This window comes from Stigmatopora nigra, chromosome 4, assembly GCF_051989575.1.
Source record: "Stigmatopora nigra isolate UIUO_SnigA chromosome 4, RoL_Snig_1.1, whole genome shotgun sequence".
Lineage (NCBI taxonomy): Eukaryota > Metazoa > Chordata > Actinopteri > Syngnathiformes > Syngnathidae > Stigmatopora > Stigmatopora nigra.
This window is the reverse complement of record NC_135511.1, coordinates 11919396-11936201: the sequence shown is the minus strand read 5'-3', so window position 1 is coordinate 11936201 and position 16806 is coordinate 11919396. Positions and strand designations below refer to the sequence as shown.

At 39.2% G+C, this 16806-nt stretch overlaps 1 protein-coding gene and 1 pseudogene across 2 annotated transcripts in view; both read left to right on the top strand.

Moving 5' to 3' along the window:
• The first annotated feature begins 209 nt into the window (after positions 1 to 209).
• LOC144196016 (TRAF-type zinc finger domain-containing protein 1-like) lies at positions 210 to 6033 on the top strand. The gene is made up of 12 exons (XM_077715984.1): positions 210 to 657; positions 938 to 990; positions 1060 to 1195; positions 1331 to 1384; positions 1727 to 2165; positions 2556 to 2822; positions 2911 to 2975; positions 3952 to 4203; positions 4401 to 4533; positions 4769 to 4985; positions 5062 to 5119; positions 5349 to 6033. The coding sequence occupies exons 2-12, from the start codon at positions 956 to 958 to the stop codon at positions 5385 to 5387; spliced, it is 1695 nt and encodes a 564-aa protein (XP_077572110.1). The 5' UTR covers positions 210 to 657; positions 938 to 955; the 3' UTR covers positions 5388 to 6033.
• A 644-nt stretch (positions 6034 to 6677) lies between these two features.
• Positions 6678 to 16806, top strand: part of LOC144195093 (smoothelin-like) — a 35460-nt pseudogene continuing 25331 nt past the window's right edge. Inside the window, exon 1 of the transcript XR_013326046.1 lies at positions 6678 to 6931. The product of XR_013326046.1 is annotated as a smoothelin-like (transcript). The remainder of the gene's footprint in view (positions 6932 to 16806) is intronic.

Genomic DNA, 16806 nt, shown 5'->3' with positions numbered 1-16806 from the left:
TGTATACAGCAGTAGGTTTTTGTATTATGTAATATGAAGAAATGTACTTTCAGATAAAGCAATCCATGTTTTGCGGCACGATATATTGTATAGCAATATTTTTTTTTATCAACCAGTCAAAATTATGTAGTTTTCCTTTCATTATAAAATTAAAAAAATGAAACCATGTTGGAATTTGATGTTGATTTAATGAAACGTAGACTGCCTGACAGGCAAAGCTCCGGGCAAACTCTGCCTTAGTTCGTGTACAGAGAGACAGGAAAGACGAAATTGAATGATACGTGCTTGAGTTACAGCTAGTAGTAGCCTCCAATTTCCTCTGCGTTATTTTCTCCGGAGACAATTTAACTGACATGATTGCTAAAAATAACATCGTTAAGTCCCGTTCTATATGTATTCCGGGTGACAGAAATCGGACAATGTGATAGCTTCTCGGCGATAATAGCCAGGCTAGTTTGCTTTTAGCAAGTTAGTTAGCGTTAGCATAGGCAAAGCTACACTAAGAACGGTTGCTAAGCTACATAGCTTGGCTGTAGGCGTCACTTCGAATGACATTTATATTTTATGTGTGCTTAAAACACTCCCGCTGGCTTAAGGCGAAGATGCTTGTCGTTCCTCGTTTCTGAAGACCACCATCAGCTAACGTTAGCTAGCGGGGTAAGCAAAAAAACGTGAAAAGAAATGTCGATCTGTCATTTTATGAAATATATACACTACTACTTGTGTATCATCTAGCTCTTTCAATGCAATCCTTTGACTGCAGCAAACTCTGATCTAGTAGCTAACGACCCAAAGACACCGTCTCTTTCAATTACGTTCGTTTGTTGAAAATGTGATTTTATCCATGTAAAAGAAAAGCCCTTTTGTTCTATTAGTAATGAAGTGGATCTCATTGAAATGTGTATTTCACTAACTAACATGGTTGTATTCAATGCAGGGTTAAGTAAAAAAGACTATGGCAGACGAAAAAACTCAGTTTTGTGCCAATTGGTAAGTAGTACATTAACATTTGGTAACTGAATAATACTTAAAGGTTAATTGTCATTTTTCATTTGGTAGCAAACACGGTATTCCTGAAGCAAATTTTACCACCCATGAAATCCACTGTCGAAGAAACATTGCACTGTGTGATGTGTGCCAGGAACCGGTGCCACGCTCAGATTTGCAGGAACACAAGCAACAGGAGCATAGCCAGGTAATAAATAATACATTTAAGAATTTGGCACAACTACCACACTTTAGTTAGATCCGTTTTTGTCAAGCAAAGACAATCAAAGAACAGATGCGAGTGCGTATCCATTCAGAAGGTCTGGGTGTCCTTTTTTTACAGGTTAAATGCAAATGTGGACTCAAGATTAATAAAAATCTAATTGAAGTTCACCAGGTATGTTATATTTTTCTTTTACACGTAGGGTCAATTTTTTTAATCAATTTTGTGCTTATACACAACTACATATTTATCATATTTTAATTACTATTTGAACAAATGATGTATTATATTTAAGTACTTAACAATACTCGGTAACGATGCTTGATAATGCAGTTACAACTTGGAATTGTATTTCAAATTTGTTTTATTTTCCTCACGGTTAATGAAATCCCCTCACACCAAACCTTCCTAAACTCCAGAAATCCCCCAAAAATTGTCAACATTTTATGTTAAACAACCATTCTGGAAAATTGCCAAATTTCCAATTTCAATATGTCTCATGTTTTGCTCTGACAGAACACTGACTGCTCTCAGAGACTGGTGGCATGCCAGTATTGTGAACTGGAGATTTCCTTCAGTCAAAGCAGAGAACATGAGGATTACTGTGGAGCTCGCACAGAGCCTTGTCCACAGTGTAAGTGCAATATCATGCTGAGAGAAAAAGCCCTTCATCCAATGTTATGCGGCAGTCCCACCCTGCTCCAAGAGAGAAACAACAGCTACTCCAGTCGCAATCTGACAGATCTGCAGTCTCCGGGGGCCTGGTTTGAAGGCCACTCTATCCGAAACCCACTTCGAATCGAAGAGCGCAGCCTTAAGGAAAACAACCTCTGTGCTTCAAAACATCAGGCCTTTCCCCGTGCTTTTGAGTCGGCATTTTCTAACACTTCAAGGGGACCACAAAGCAGCAGCGACTGGAAAAATATTGCACCCAGGAATATAACATCCAGCCGATGTGAGTATTTATTTCCCCGCCCAATGTAATTGCAGTCTCTTGCCTATGATGCATTAATCAGTTGACCTGGACTAACTACACACATTTTCCTTAAAGATCATCAACATTAGCAGTGCCAAGTAGAATTCCCCCTGCTTCACTTTTTCCATATTGCGTCACAATACAACCTCATTCCAAAATAGAATGCATCATTTTTATACTCAATTTTTGGGGTGGAGGAAGAAAGTGAATTCAATCAATGTTGGGAAAAAAAGGCAAAAAGGGAAGCAATATGCAAATGTTTATTTCAGCTCCATTTTGAATCCAAATCATTTACCGCAAAACACATTTTTAAATACTTTCATCCCTTTTTCTGGAGATGGTTTGGTTCAACTCTTGTTTTTCCCATAGTGTCTGAACAGAACGACTTTGTTAGTCGCAACAATGCGTGGCCGCTTCAAGATGAAGATTCATCAGGCCTCGACTACATGTTGGCCCTCAGCTTACAGACAGATGGAGATTCCTTGGCTGGTGGTGGGGAGCCCAATCTGTGGAGCGACATCTGGGACCACACAAAGACTTCCAACAGTTCAGTTGATTCTCCGCTCTCTACGTCCAATAACAACTACCCAAACTTCCCCTCTCGCACAAGTACCCTTCTGGACCGTGATCAAACCGGTAAAATGCACCTGGAAAACTTAAAATCCTCCTTTTTTATGACAATACCTGGTTTGCACTTAAAATGAGTCTAAATTATTTCTTCCAGACATTATGCTTCCTTGTGAGTTTTGTGAAGAGCTGTTTCCCGAAGAGGACCTCATTTTGCATCAGGTTTGACTTTATTGTAATCATCTGAGTCTGGCCTACAAACATGAGAAGGATTAGTTAGCAATTATTTTTTATAATGGATTGATAGTTTGATTGAGGTTTCACTATGACTTTGACCCATGATGTGGAAAAAAAAATTGGACAAAACCTTAGTGACGTGACCTATTTTATTTTTTGTCCAACAAAAAGCTGAACATTTACATGAAGAGTTGGAGACGCTTTTGTCAATGATAAAATTTGCAACGTTAAGCGCCTTTTCAAGATGGCACATAGGAGCCTTTCACCAGGCTTTACGTCAAAGCGCAGTAAACGAACGGCAAAGGCGTTCAATTTGGCACTTAAAAGACAGCAGTCTCTGTTCACCAAACCCACGGAAAAGGCAATGCAGCAACAGAAGCCTCGTTTAACGCGGCTCGCATAGTAACGAGACATAAAAAGCCCTTCACTGACGGCGGGATTCTAAAGGTAGCGTTGAAGGCGCCGCCTGAAACGGTATTCTAGGATTCTAAGAAATTCTGTTTTTGATTTATGATTGACAACTTGGAGCCAATACTGTAGCAAGAAGGGCGTCTGCTATTAAGATAATTAGAATTGGATGTAATCAGATGCAAACTGTTTTCAACCCAATGAAAGATTAATTTGATTGAGATGCCAGAGCAGGGTTTTCAGCATTTCTGGACGTTCGTGGAGCCAGACGACCATAAAAACCTCCACCAATAATCTCAGGAATTGCCACCTTTGTTTGGCTCAGCGTACCTCTGTGACTCATCCATTTCTGATATGAATGTTATGAAATCAAAGTTCAAAGCAAGGTTAACTAATAAAGATTTAAACGTCTCTAAGAGTTAACCTAAGTGGTTACACTCAATTTGCCCTTGTAAGTTAAATGAAAAGTAGCTCTTGAAGATTGTTTTTATTTCAGAGACATCTCTCAAGGGGAGGAAAATGTAGCTTGATTGCCTCATCTATTTTGTTTCAGACCGGCTGCAGCCCGGCGTCCGCTTTTGCGTCCTTCAGCAAGCAACCTCCGTCCCCGGCCAAAGAGCCCAGGAACGCTTCAGGAATGATGCGCAGCCTCCCCAACACGCTGGCCTCCAACATCCCCACCTTCCCAGGATCTGTCTCCCCAGCCTCCTACAGTCCCCCAGCCAGCCCCCTAGAGGGCGATGTAGTGATTCCATGTGAATTCTGCGGCGTTGCGCTGGAGGAGGCTGTTGTCTTTCATCACCAGGTATGTCGCTCCTCCGGTTGGTTAGACAACTTAAATGATCTGCTTCCTGTCTGTTCCGTTTTGAAAAAAGGCCACCAATCTATTTTTCTTTGAGCCTCGTGTCTTCCGCAGATTGCAAAGATAATTTTGGAACGTGTTAGTGAATCACAACAACAACAATTGCAATTGAGTTTCTGTTTATGCCTTCTCTTGTGCAGGACAAATGTGACATGCGGCCACAAACCGCCTTTCCACTCAACAATATAACAAAAGCGTCCGTCAAAAAAACATCCGCCAAAGATGCCTTTGGACGGACGTCTCCAGATTTTCACAGGAGAATAAAGCACCAAGGTAGTGTTCTACTCCTATTTACATGCAAATATCAAGCGTCTTTGAACAAGAGCCGCACTTTGATCCCCATTTTTTTTAAAGATATTTATATAGTATGCATGTATAATAATGTAAGAGAATGTAAATATTTTGAAAATGGGGTGTAAAAATGTTGCCATTGGCTACATTATGTAAAATACACATGGTGATGAGTATACACGACTAAGTAAGCCCTGAGATGTTTGCGTGCACACAGGAGAGTTCTTGGAAGAAGATCTGGGATTGAGCAGGGACCCCTCACCAGGACACAACCAAAGGGAATGGCAGAGAGGCTACATTGGACGTCCGCGCCAGAGAAAACCGTCCAACTGTGAGTTTTCGGCACAAAATACAGCTCAACACGGCAGAGAATCGGAAGGGGGGCTGACTTCTTTCTTGGACTCTGACAGGCCAGGTTCTGACTATCTAAAGGGGTATGTTCACATGCAAATGTCAAAATTTATCTGGACTTGAAGACAATATTTGATTTTTATTTTTTGCACATTGCAGACTACATTCAACCGAAAATAAAGAGGGGAGAGGAAACAGAAGGAATGTGTTGACAAAGGTACAGTTACAATTTGCAGCCTTTGAATTTTCTATTTGGAGTGGGAACATGTTTAATTGGGATATAAAGGAAAAATGATGATAAACATACACCCACTGATTTCACATTGCTTTTAATTTAATGGAGAACAGGGCGACAATGTTTAAATTCTTTTGAAGGCAAGATTTTCCCCTTTAAAGTCCAGACAATTTTATTTGGCAGTGACTTGTGTTTTTTCCCCTATTCACAGCTCCCTAAGAAGCAGAACGAAGACCAGCAGGAGGAGTGACAGCTCCAGCATGTAAAAGATTTGCACCCTGCTTTTTATTTCTTAGCTAAATCATAATTATATCTGATAAGTGCCTGTGTCAGCAGCAACACCACTTTTAACAATTCAATGTCATTTGATTTTGCGATAAATATCACCCCTTAAAATTGTCTTAGCTGACATTTCTTTTATTTGTCAGAAATGTTTTCGTCCATTTTATCGTGTAATCTTAATACCCTCTTCAAGTTATCTGTGTTTTTGTTTTTTTTTACCATTGAATCTAGTATCTTAGCTAATATATCATTGTTTGTTTTATTAGAAAGTTGTCATTATATCATTAATTTTCCAGCTATCTGCTCTGTTGTCTTCATGTATGGAAAAATTATTATCAGCCAAACAAATGAATACATAAGGTTTTATATCAAAGAAAAGCAATTACAGTATAATCATGTGCCACAAACGTCTGAAGATCTGCAGCACATCATTTGGTAATGGAGATGATCATTTTGGAGTCCAATGTATTAACAATCAGAGAGAAGAGTAAGTGGAAGATGAAATCTCCTGGCCTGGTCTTTGTTCATGCATGCGGATGATCATTCTCTGTAGTGCCAAGCGCAACTCTGTGACTGTTTTGTTACGTCAATAAATCTTCATGGCTTCAATTTGATACTTGTATTAATGGCCTGAACCTTCTCTACAACAACAAAAATCACTCACGGGTTGAAAGATCAGCAGATAAGCCACAAAGGGACATCTGTTGTAAAGAAGACACCCAGTTAATAGTAGCACTTAAAAGAAAACATTTTCAGTGGATGCCATCTGCTGAAAATGGGTTATAGGAATAAAGGGGAACAACTGTGCCATGGGGGAAGGATTAAAATGCAAAAACGCCTTTGTCTTCAACAATGGCTGGGTGTATGATGTTGACCTTAATTGCCATAGACGAAGGTTAAAATCATGTGTTGTATGCGTTTGCAGGGCTGACGGTCGAATGGTAAGCGCGTCGGCCTCAGTTCTGGGTTTGTGGGTTTGATTCCAGGTGGGGAGTTGGCATGTTTGCGTGGCATAACAGCTGCCGTTGACTGCGATCGGTGTTTAATTATATTTGGGAATTTAGATAATTGCAAATGGATTGGACATTTGTTGGTAAAAATGTAAATGAAATACAATTTTAAAAAGTAAGAGGTGTGTTTTCTATGTTATGCGCCAGGATCAACAGCCAGCCCTGATGTGGGCGTGGCCTGCACCTTCCACTCTGATTGTGCAGTTCAAAAAGCGACCAACGTCTCCCGGTGAGGGATTTCATCTGCTTTCGTTCGCAACTCGGCACGCTGCCCTGCAAAATGCCCTCAAATCTCTGATTTTTAAAATCATCCCTGCAGAAAAAAATTGAGGAAAACGACACTTGTGCCTCAAAGTTGAGCAGGTGGTACGACGGCGTCAAGAAGTCTCCTGACTGAATTCTGGCAGTTTGGCTTGACACCTGAGTGTCATCAAGAGACGACATCTTCAAAATGTCACAGGAAAGTTACGCCACTTTGGATGAGTCTTCTCTCCGAGCTTTGGTGAGTACTATTATACCCGAGGAATGATCGTAAGTACTTATATACTAACTTAAACGCAGCATCTGTACACAACGCCAACACACTTGGCGACATCGTTTTGTGTTTATTATTTAAAAAAATGACATGAAATATGGCACACATTTTACTTTCATGAGGGTAAAAGCTTAGTGCATCTGACCACACAACAAAAGTATATCACTAAAAGTATAGCTATTCCGGTTAATTGCACCGTCTGCCCTCTAGTGGAATCTCTCTGAATTGCTGTGCGTTTTTAATTTGTCATTGGTTTCGTTGAATGAGTCATTTGCAGTCAATTATCTTTTTAAGCACATATCTGGCTACGTTTGTTTCTTTACCGAATTACCTTAGTGTGTTATTATGTTGTCAAGTGTAAATGACATTATTTAGTAGGTCAACGTGTATTTATGCCATCAGTCACATCATTGCATTTCATTCTGTCACCAATCTTACAAAATACTTATTTTAATTATTATTCTAATCAACCATAGTGGTGCTATTTTTTTCCAAACACCCTAATAAATGAATTTCATTTTTGATTTGACCTCCAGCCATCTATTTTCTATAGTACCTTTTTCAATTTTGGTTGCAGCTAACTGTATTTCCAACCTACTGCATATGTAAAATGTGATTATATTTTAGTCTAGAAAATACAGTACAGTTGTTCTATATCCTTCGTGTTTAAATTGAGTTGTCTTAATGTATTTTTTTTATCATTCCAAGTACATTAAGTTGCTGTTGTACATTGTTTCTGTCCAGACGAATTGTCATGAATCAGTATTGATAGTGTCTTTGACATTCTGAGTCATGTCTCAACTATATCCTGCAGCAGAAAAATGTGCAACAGGATTTTTGGAATGACACATGAAGCACAAGTCAAACATTCTAAGGCAGACTGATTCATTTCCCAGATCCACACCTCCTGTCGTTATGCAACATTTGTAAATGATACATCTAAAAATTAATTAACTTACTGTAACTGTTTCATGTTCGATTACTGACATTTACCAAAAGTCATTTCCATACCATCGCACACTATATAGTCATTATATTAATTACGGAAGCAAGTTCCACCTTCAAAAAGTTTTATGCGCACCTTCCATTGACACCTGAGGCCAAAACACAATTTCTTCTGGAATTCTGGTACCTGTTGACCTATGATTTATTAAAATTTAAATCATTTTGTCAAATGGTGTAATGAACACTTCCTTATTCTAACCCTTGATTTTATTTCTCTCCCAGCCGTGTTAAAAAAACGAACTAAAATGACCAGTTATGTGTAAAGTGAATTAGTACAATGATGTAAAATGTCTACTGAAAATCCTTACAATACAAATACACTCGAATTCACAAATTAGTGAACATCGATGGTGTTTTTGTCATTTTTGGAGAGATTTGGTGGATTCCTTATTAAGGGTGAAACATTTAATCAAGCACTTGGTTTGAGGCAGACAGATATTATATTGAAGGAAATGTTGAAATAGGTTGAACCCACCCCCACCAGAAATATAGGAAAATTAAAACTAAGTATAAACTACCCACTTGTTTGCTGAATGTCGGGGAAATAAAATGTAAACACTGAGTCAGGCAATAAAGCTGCAACATGCTTGGTCGCAAGTAAACTGCATGTTGAAATGAAGAAAGCTAGTTAAAATTTAAAAATGTTTCCATGTGGGATTACAGTCTAGCGGTATCTGATTTTGTATTGGGCCACAGTGCACAAGAGTACCATCGACAACCAAGTGTTAGATTGTGACTTGAACCTGTCAAAAGGTAGCTGTTGCTGTGCATGCCTGTATTTCTTTCTTCTTCTTTTTTTACCTCCAAATAGTTATTTGTCTCACAAGGCCTCTTTTGAAATATGTCTCTGTTTAAGTCTCACTAAACATGACGTGAAAAGTCTTGTTTACTCTGAGACAAAGAAAAAAAAAGTAATGTCCTACTGACCTTTCTAACTTATCTGTTATTTTTCCGAACCATAATCATCTTGCCAAGTTGCTCATAAGTCACTGACGGGACTGTCTTTACCATACACCCCCCCCCCCCTCTTTATAATATCTGTAATTAAAAGACCAGTGTGCTTTGATCAGTCAGTTTGTGAGTTTATTTTTAAAAGTCAGAAGGGGAGAACTGTGGGAGTAATAAGGATGAACTTCAATGTTCTCACCAGAGATTTTAGCTGGGAGAATCAGCTCCCTAGTCCCTGATGGTGGTTTAATCCCTTGACTTCTACGTACAGGGTTCAGTTCCAGCTCAGTGACTGTGTGAAATTCAATGGTTTTCTGTTTCTATGTGTCCTGTGATTGACTGGATGTCGTCGGACTTTTTCCCAACATCAGGTGTCACAGGCTAATATTACCATGATTTGGGTTAATACTCAGGGAAATTGAATTATGAGGATCAATGTATTGATCTAATTTAATATTCCCGATTAGGAAAAATAATGTAATTGCACCCCTCATAGAGAGATCCCATCAGCAAGCAAGGTTCCCCTCCCTCAATTATGGCCATCTTTGTGGGTCAGCAAGATAAGAGTCTGCATTTTCCACTCGCGATGGCCTCATGGGACTTTTATGACTTTTCAACGTGGCTCACGGTACATTCACACGACACTGGTAGTAGTATAGTAAAAATGTGCAGACATTGGAAAAACATTAGCAGCAGTCCAATTCATTGGAAAGGCCAATAGGAAAAGAATAGGAATTTTTAGACCTGAATCTCGACCTAGTTTAGGGACACTGATCAATGTTCCTTACAGAGCAGCTATTAATGAGGGCACGCTTTCAGCGCTTTCAGCCTGCGCTGTACTTGATGAAGTAAGCGGTCAGAAGGTCATATGGCGGCCTCTCTAAAGCCGCTAATCCCATCGTCACTCATCTATTCAGAGCACTGGTTGCCTTTTATTTTGCGCATCTAATCCCCTCTATGGCAACCAGGCAACCAACATTTTTCTTTTTGCTCAGCAGCCACAATTATTTGAATATCCACCAAATAAAGAAGCAGTTGGTGGCCTATTTTATGCCACAGTGGCACAGCATGTGTGGTCATCTGTCTGGTTGGCAGAATTAGAGCAGAAGTGCTAGTGCAGTTTGAAAAGCATTAACCAAGTTGTTAAAAAAATCATATAACTCCCCCACTATATTGGTGGTTAGGCACATTTTCAAAGCAACAATTGTTGCAAAAATGGATTTTTGTCATTGAAAACTTGCTTATTTTCGGTGATATCTCACCATGTTGATTTCATAAGAAGTGGCTTTTCCTCTCTTACTCCAATACTGAAAAAGATTTTTGATTTTAATTTTTTTACAGTTCTTAATGTTGACAACAGTCCAAAACATAAGGAAAAATGATTTGTATGTTTTTGTCACTTGGACAACGCAAACGATCAATAGTTAGGTGCATTTTTGAATACTAACTAGTATGTAAGTCAAACCTGTAGGACGAGCAGGTGCTTTAGTGTTTGCGATACCTGGCAGGTGCTCCACACTCCTTTTCATGACCTCTCCAAACCTGCCTTACGACACCACAGGAATGAAGATTGACGCTTTCCTGCCTGTTATGAAGACAGTCCTTTTCAGAGGGCCGTGACTGACATTTTGGGGGCATTTCTATGCAAAGCGCCTACCCGGTCGTTCTCCCACGACAAATGTCTGGCACATTGATTTGTAATCGTCCCTGCCAGTTGTGTTCGCGTCCTTCTCTCCCTGGTGATCGAGAAGCATCCATAATTTTCAAGATGTTGGGCCATGATACACAGGACCTTTCTGGCCTTCATTTTACGACCCCTGCAAGCCCCACTTGTGTGCTTTTAGCAGTCACAGTAACGGTGGAAGAATGAACATACTTGTCAGGTCTCTGCCCCCCAGACCCCTCCCCAAGGGACCTGTTGAAAAATGTCAGCCTGGTCAGTAGGGAGCCATAAATCAGCCAAATTGCATTGCATTATATAACAGGCTGCATGGAAACAACAATAAGGAACTTTATTGATGCTTCCATAAATTGGTCTCAATTTACTCACCATTATTTATGAAAAGTACATTTGAGAAAAAAAAAGCTAATTATACTGTATTTCGGAATGAGATAAAGGCTCATACGTGTGGAGGGTGGCCTCTTCTTATCTTTTTTAAAACTAAAAACAGAAAAAAAGGATTAAAAATTCCAATTATTGATTTAAAAGGGGGAGAATCAGGACATTTAATATACATCTATACTAAACCGAAAGTTGGCACTCTAGATTTACTTTCCTGGGCCACACAAAATGATGCAGCGGGCCAGATTTGGCCCCCGGGCCGCCACTTTGACATATGATCTGTAGTGTTCATGTCTTTGCTTCTTAGACAATATATTTTTTTCTAAAGATAAGTTTTGCCAATTTAATACTCTTATAAAATGAGCCTTTTGAGAATGTTTTTTCAAACAGCCTGAATGTTTCGAAACAAAAGTTAGTTATAGAAGTGTCATGCAGGCAAAATATCTTCTAGCGTGCATGAGTCGTTATTTTGGTCTGTAAACCTTCCATCATTTCTCGGCTATTAACAATACATAAACAGTGTAACGTATTTACTGCGTGATGAACTTTAAAATGTGCAGAAAAGTGTCAGTGAAGACATTTTCTTCCCTTGAAAGGAAACAAGTTATCTTCACCGCTGCAGTGACAGTCCAGAACAAGAAAAGTTTGACATCTAAATATGCAGCACACAGATAAAAAAGTCATTGAGTTTATTGGATTAAACAGGAAACCACTTTTTGTGAATGTCCATATTTAGTTGCGTTTCTACTGTTTAAGCCTCAAAGCCTATATTTAGTTTTCAGCCTAGGAGTTTATTGCACTAAAACAATGCAACTTTCCCCATCTATATTTTAGCGTTTCCTCTCAATCTAGAGTTGACTAAAAGTTCAGCTCGCTTTCCACAATTTAAGAGGCACATTTGTTTTGTAATGTGTTTGTATTCTAATGTTTTTCATTGTTCGCTCGTGAAATAATGAGGCAGTTAAACATGCCGCTGACTAAATAAATGTCCCAGTGATGCACATTGGTCTTGTTAGTCTGCTAATGTGATTGTATTGTTACAATAAGTGAATTACAAGTTTGACCAAAAGCACACACTGTTCTCATTCTATAGGGTCAAGCAATGTTCTAAAATAAGTTTTTGTGATCCACATTGTATCCTAAATAAAACAAGTCTCATTTGTTAGTTTAATTTTTTTAAATTTAACTTTATGGGTAGTTTTTTTTTTTTTGTGGAAGTTCTTAAAAATACAAATCCATCTAAATTTCTCAGCTCTGCCTAAAAAGAACAGGCAAAATAACAAGCAGTGTTTTTGTTACTGCATTTAGTCGAAGTTACATAAAATCAAATTCTGTTCTCACAACTATGACCACAGTTTCAGGTAAAAACCCTTGAGGACAAACACTGTCAGATTATGTTTTATTTCTCCAGAAATAAACAAGTTTCAACATGAAATATCTTCTTTGTAGTTGATTTGATTGAATATATCTTAAAAGAGACTCACTAAAACTCTGTTTTTGTTTATGGATTAAATAATATCCTATTTGGGATTTGGGAAATAAAATAGGAGAGAACATGTTGTGGGGAGAGATAAATGTGGATTTTAAGAAATCCCTAAGGGAAGACTCATTTCCTCACATCTTGCACTAGTCATCAAAAGGATGTTGATGTTTTGATTTTCCACTTCACCCTTGCTAATCCTAAGAGCTTCTGGAGATATCTTGTTCGCTCATCTGCTCAGTTGGGCAAGTTTTATAGTGGGTGTTCTTATTAAACATGGGTCAGCATGTCTCAAATTTAGTTTTATGCACTTGCTGCTGAGAGTAGCAATCATTTCTGTCTTTTCATGAGCAAATTCTTTCTATGAAAAGAAGCAGCAGCTCCCACATGGTGACCACTCAAGAAAATGGTATCTTATCTGGAACCACTATGCAGCCTCCTTCCTGGTCTTCAGCAAAACTCTTAAAATGATACTAACGTCTCCTCTTCTTATCCGCCAACGCAAGAAATTCTGTATCATTTAAATTTTTAGCAATTTAGCCAGGGAGACAATATTTCTGGTTCGTGCATGATTTCTATTGATCTTTTCCCCCCCTCATTGATTAAGAACTGCATTGATAAATTTGGCTTAAAGCCATTTTTTTCAGTCAAAAAATTACTTATTAGAATTAGGGACATATCAATGAATTGAGAAGAGAACAGAAGATAAAATAGTGTATTTGAGTATTAATCCATTCATGTTCTATAGAATGTCATTTATGCCCTGTGACCCCCCCACGAGGTTGCACACATTCCACCATGTAGACCCTCTTTGTTTCTGCTCTGTGGACTGGAAAGGGGGACAGTGTTTTCCCATGTCGCTGTCTGTTCTAACTTCTAGTTAGGGCCCCTGCATTAATAGTGCGTGGCCCTTTTGTCGTTATACTTGTGCTTTTCGCTTTCCTATATGTGCCGCTTCATTCAAAGCAAGCACGTTTCAACGTGTAGATTCAGTTTTTCCTTCATGTTTGATTAGTAGGTAGTCCCTGTTCAGTCTTGTTTCCACACAATGCAGACCCAGCAGGTGCTGTTCTATCGTATTGTTCAGCATTGAATCTCGTTCATTTCTTTGTTAATCTTCCAGCTGTGAAGTGACCAATCGCCCTTTTTCAATACAAGAGATTGCCTTTTGGGGCTTTAGTATCTCTTGACTTTCCCGTTTTTCACTGGGTGTGCACTTGCCTTCTTGCTTCGATGATAGTCTCACTGGGTTATTTAGGGGGGAAAATATTGGCGTCGGGGTTGGGCCTGCCTTGAAAGAAATGAAGTGTATGAATGTGATATATTTATTTTGTAGTCATTGTTGTATGTATTCTTAATTGAGCTTATTTCAGCGACCCCACTCAGACAGCGTCCATAGGGGTAGCCGATAACCCATTTGCTCCAAGTGGTGTGTGTCCTTATAAGGCAAGACTCCAAGTCTTGACACTAGAAAGCTGAAAGCTAAAAGCTCTCTGATCCCATCTGCTGTCTGGACGCACTCTAACCTCCGCCTGTTCTGGAAATGATTATTCCAAGGCTCAAGTCTTGCCCTACACAGCAAGATCACACACCTGGATGATTTTTATTGCGCCATAATTCACAAATTAATGAATGAAGGTGGTGTTACTAACAAACATGGGGAGTCAAAAGGTCTACCAGAGTTGACCTTGAGGGTGCTAGTGTGTGATTTGCATGCTGAAAGTCCCTCCTATTTGTGGTGGAGAAATGTTTAATGCATAAGAGACCAAGACATTGAGCTGCTTACTTTTAATCGTGTGGACAGGGCTCCCACAAGGTTACATTAAAAATGTGTGGATTCTGCACTAACAAAATTTAAATGCTGACATTTCAACTTTCCCTACATGGCGTTCTTCTCCTCATAGTATTATTATCTACATTTTGTTGACTCAGTCAAATTACACTGAGCAGCAAAGGCAGAGACATACAGTATGTACCTCTCTACACGACCTCTTATGTTTTTACTTTCTAGTCATGTTTTCTATCGCTCATATCTGCTGCTCATGTGTAAACTTAGATAATAACCCTCACAAAGATTAAAATATACTGAAGGCTTGCTTGCATCAGGTCAATATTTTTGTGAAAATGTATAGCTGCTTTCATAGAAAAATGTCATTTTTTGAAATCCAAATTATACTATTTCATGGGATTCCTTAATTTCGAAGTACAGGTACATTGCACTAATGATTTCTGCAGACATTTCTACATTTGCCAAACTAATGGAAAAGCTTACGGTATCTACTGCTTCTGGCTACTTCTGTCCACCAAATCCTATCAAACTCTCTCTGTAAATTTTGTTTGCGTGAACCCACAAAACAGAAACATAATCCCCATTTAGCAGAGGCGAGCCATTGAATAATGAAAGGTGTAAACGTGATGGGTGCCATTTTAGACAAAGCCCAGCTGGTAAAGCACTTGCTTTCTATTTGTACAGTAATTGAAATAAGTGGTCTGTTTCTTTTTCTGTTCTTTCCGCCCTTGTGGCGACAGGTAGTCGTTAGAACGTGCATCGTAGGCCCACATAATCGTACAGTTTGTGTATTTTGTCTTCTTGGCGAACTTGCAGCATCTGCCACATTTGACCACATTTTACATTTGGCTCTGTAAGCTAAACTGACCTTGCAAATGTTGAAATCCAGTTCACTCTGTGGCCTAGAGTGCAGACGAGTCCAAAAGGTTACGAGCGGGAACTTTTCGCCAGATGGATGGAATTATAGTAAACCACAAATGGCCCTTAATTGACAGTGATTGACTGAGCTGCTCAGTTAGAGAGTTAAAGATGTTACAATGTGCCAGCATTAGTTCGACTACAGAAGTTATATGATTCCTTCCGCGGTTTATTCTAACCAGGACTTGTAATTTTTCTCCAATATCTGCAATCGCTGTCTCAGTTTGCCTCGTCTCTAGTCAGTCAAACACCACACCACTGTTTGTTTTCCAACCTTCTACCTGCTCTAATGGCTCCCACTGAGTAAGGTCAATATGTTGGCAAGAATCGCCAGGTAGCTCCACGTCGAACTGTTTCACTTATTCGGTGCTGAAAGGGCTGACAGCTGATCTTTTTCAGTAGCTCACATCCTTGTGTTTGTGTGTACTGTATGTGACCACTAGAGTAAAAGGTCTGAGTCACATGTCTGCTGGAAAGTGACGAGGTGTGAAAGGCCGTTCTGTTTGTGTGTAACGGCTGTTCTTATGTTCATTCTCTGAATGACTTGTTCATGCATACTGACAGTACTATAGAGTTTTAGTGTTTCACTCTGAAAATTGCCTTCAGGTTTGGTAACCGGCATAAAGGCGTTGTAGCCATATAAGCAGAATTTTCCTCTCATTTTCTTTGAAACACTTGGGCCACTCTGTGTAAAGGCTACTTCATCTGAACTCTGTGCCTGCAACTTATTTCCCGCTGCTTTTCTTTAATGCCTACTCTTGTTTCTGTTGGCACGTGCTCCTGTCTGAGGTGTTTTATTTGCACCCGTCATGGTTAATCATTGCTTTACTGGGAAAGTATTGATGTCGCTCAAGGAAATAATATTGCATATTTTGGCTTCATGCCAGGTCAATAGTGCATCAACTGTAAATGTTGCAACCAATCCAAATGAACTCAACCTAAAGTCCGTCCCCTCATTGGCTCGTTTAAACGTCAACTTCACTTCAGGTACCGGTATTTGAATTTTGATGATTAGAAATGGACTCCATTCCGTTAGTAGACTGAAATGCAAAGTGTTTGTGGTTTGCCCGTTAAAATGGTTTGCAACTGCAATGTATATTGTATTTACCAAATGGATAAACACATGGATGTTAAACTGGAGGCCTGTGAACCGCAGCTGGCCCTCCGTCACATTTTGTGGCAAGCAAAATCTGCTGAATTGAAACAAGCTCTTCTTTTGGTTTTTAATAAGCACAAACTTTAATGGTCTTCATTCTTCTATAAAAATGCATCCCTGCATCAGATAAGCAATTTATCCCACCATTGTACTGAATTTAAACAGAACTCAGAAATCTTAACCAATGTCAATATCATATCATATTTCTCTGGTTTTGGGCTGTGATTAAATCCTTTGGAATCCCTGGTAAACATTTAGCCAAGTCTTTTCTATCTCTTACTATTGTACTTTTTGTTCTATTTCATGATTGGATGCCGTGTGGCGAACTTCTACCTCACACATGCTAGTTTTGTTATTATGACAGACTATTGTCCACCATTGTCTGCAGTCATGCTCTCTCGGGTATTACACACATACTCACACGTGCAAAATGTTTCCTTAGTAGGTGTCTTTCACCGAGATTTCTAAATGGGAAGGATGGGAT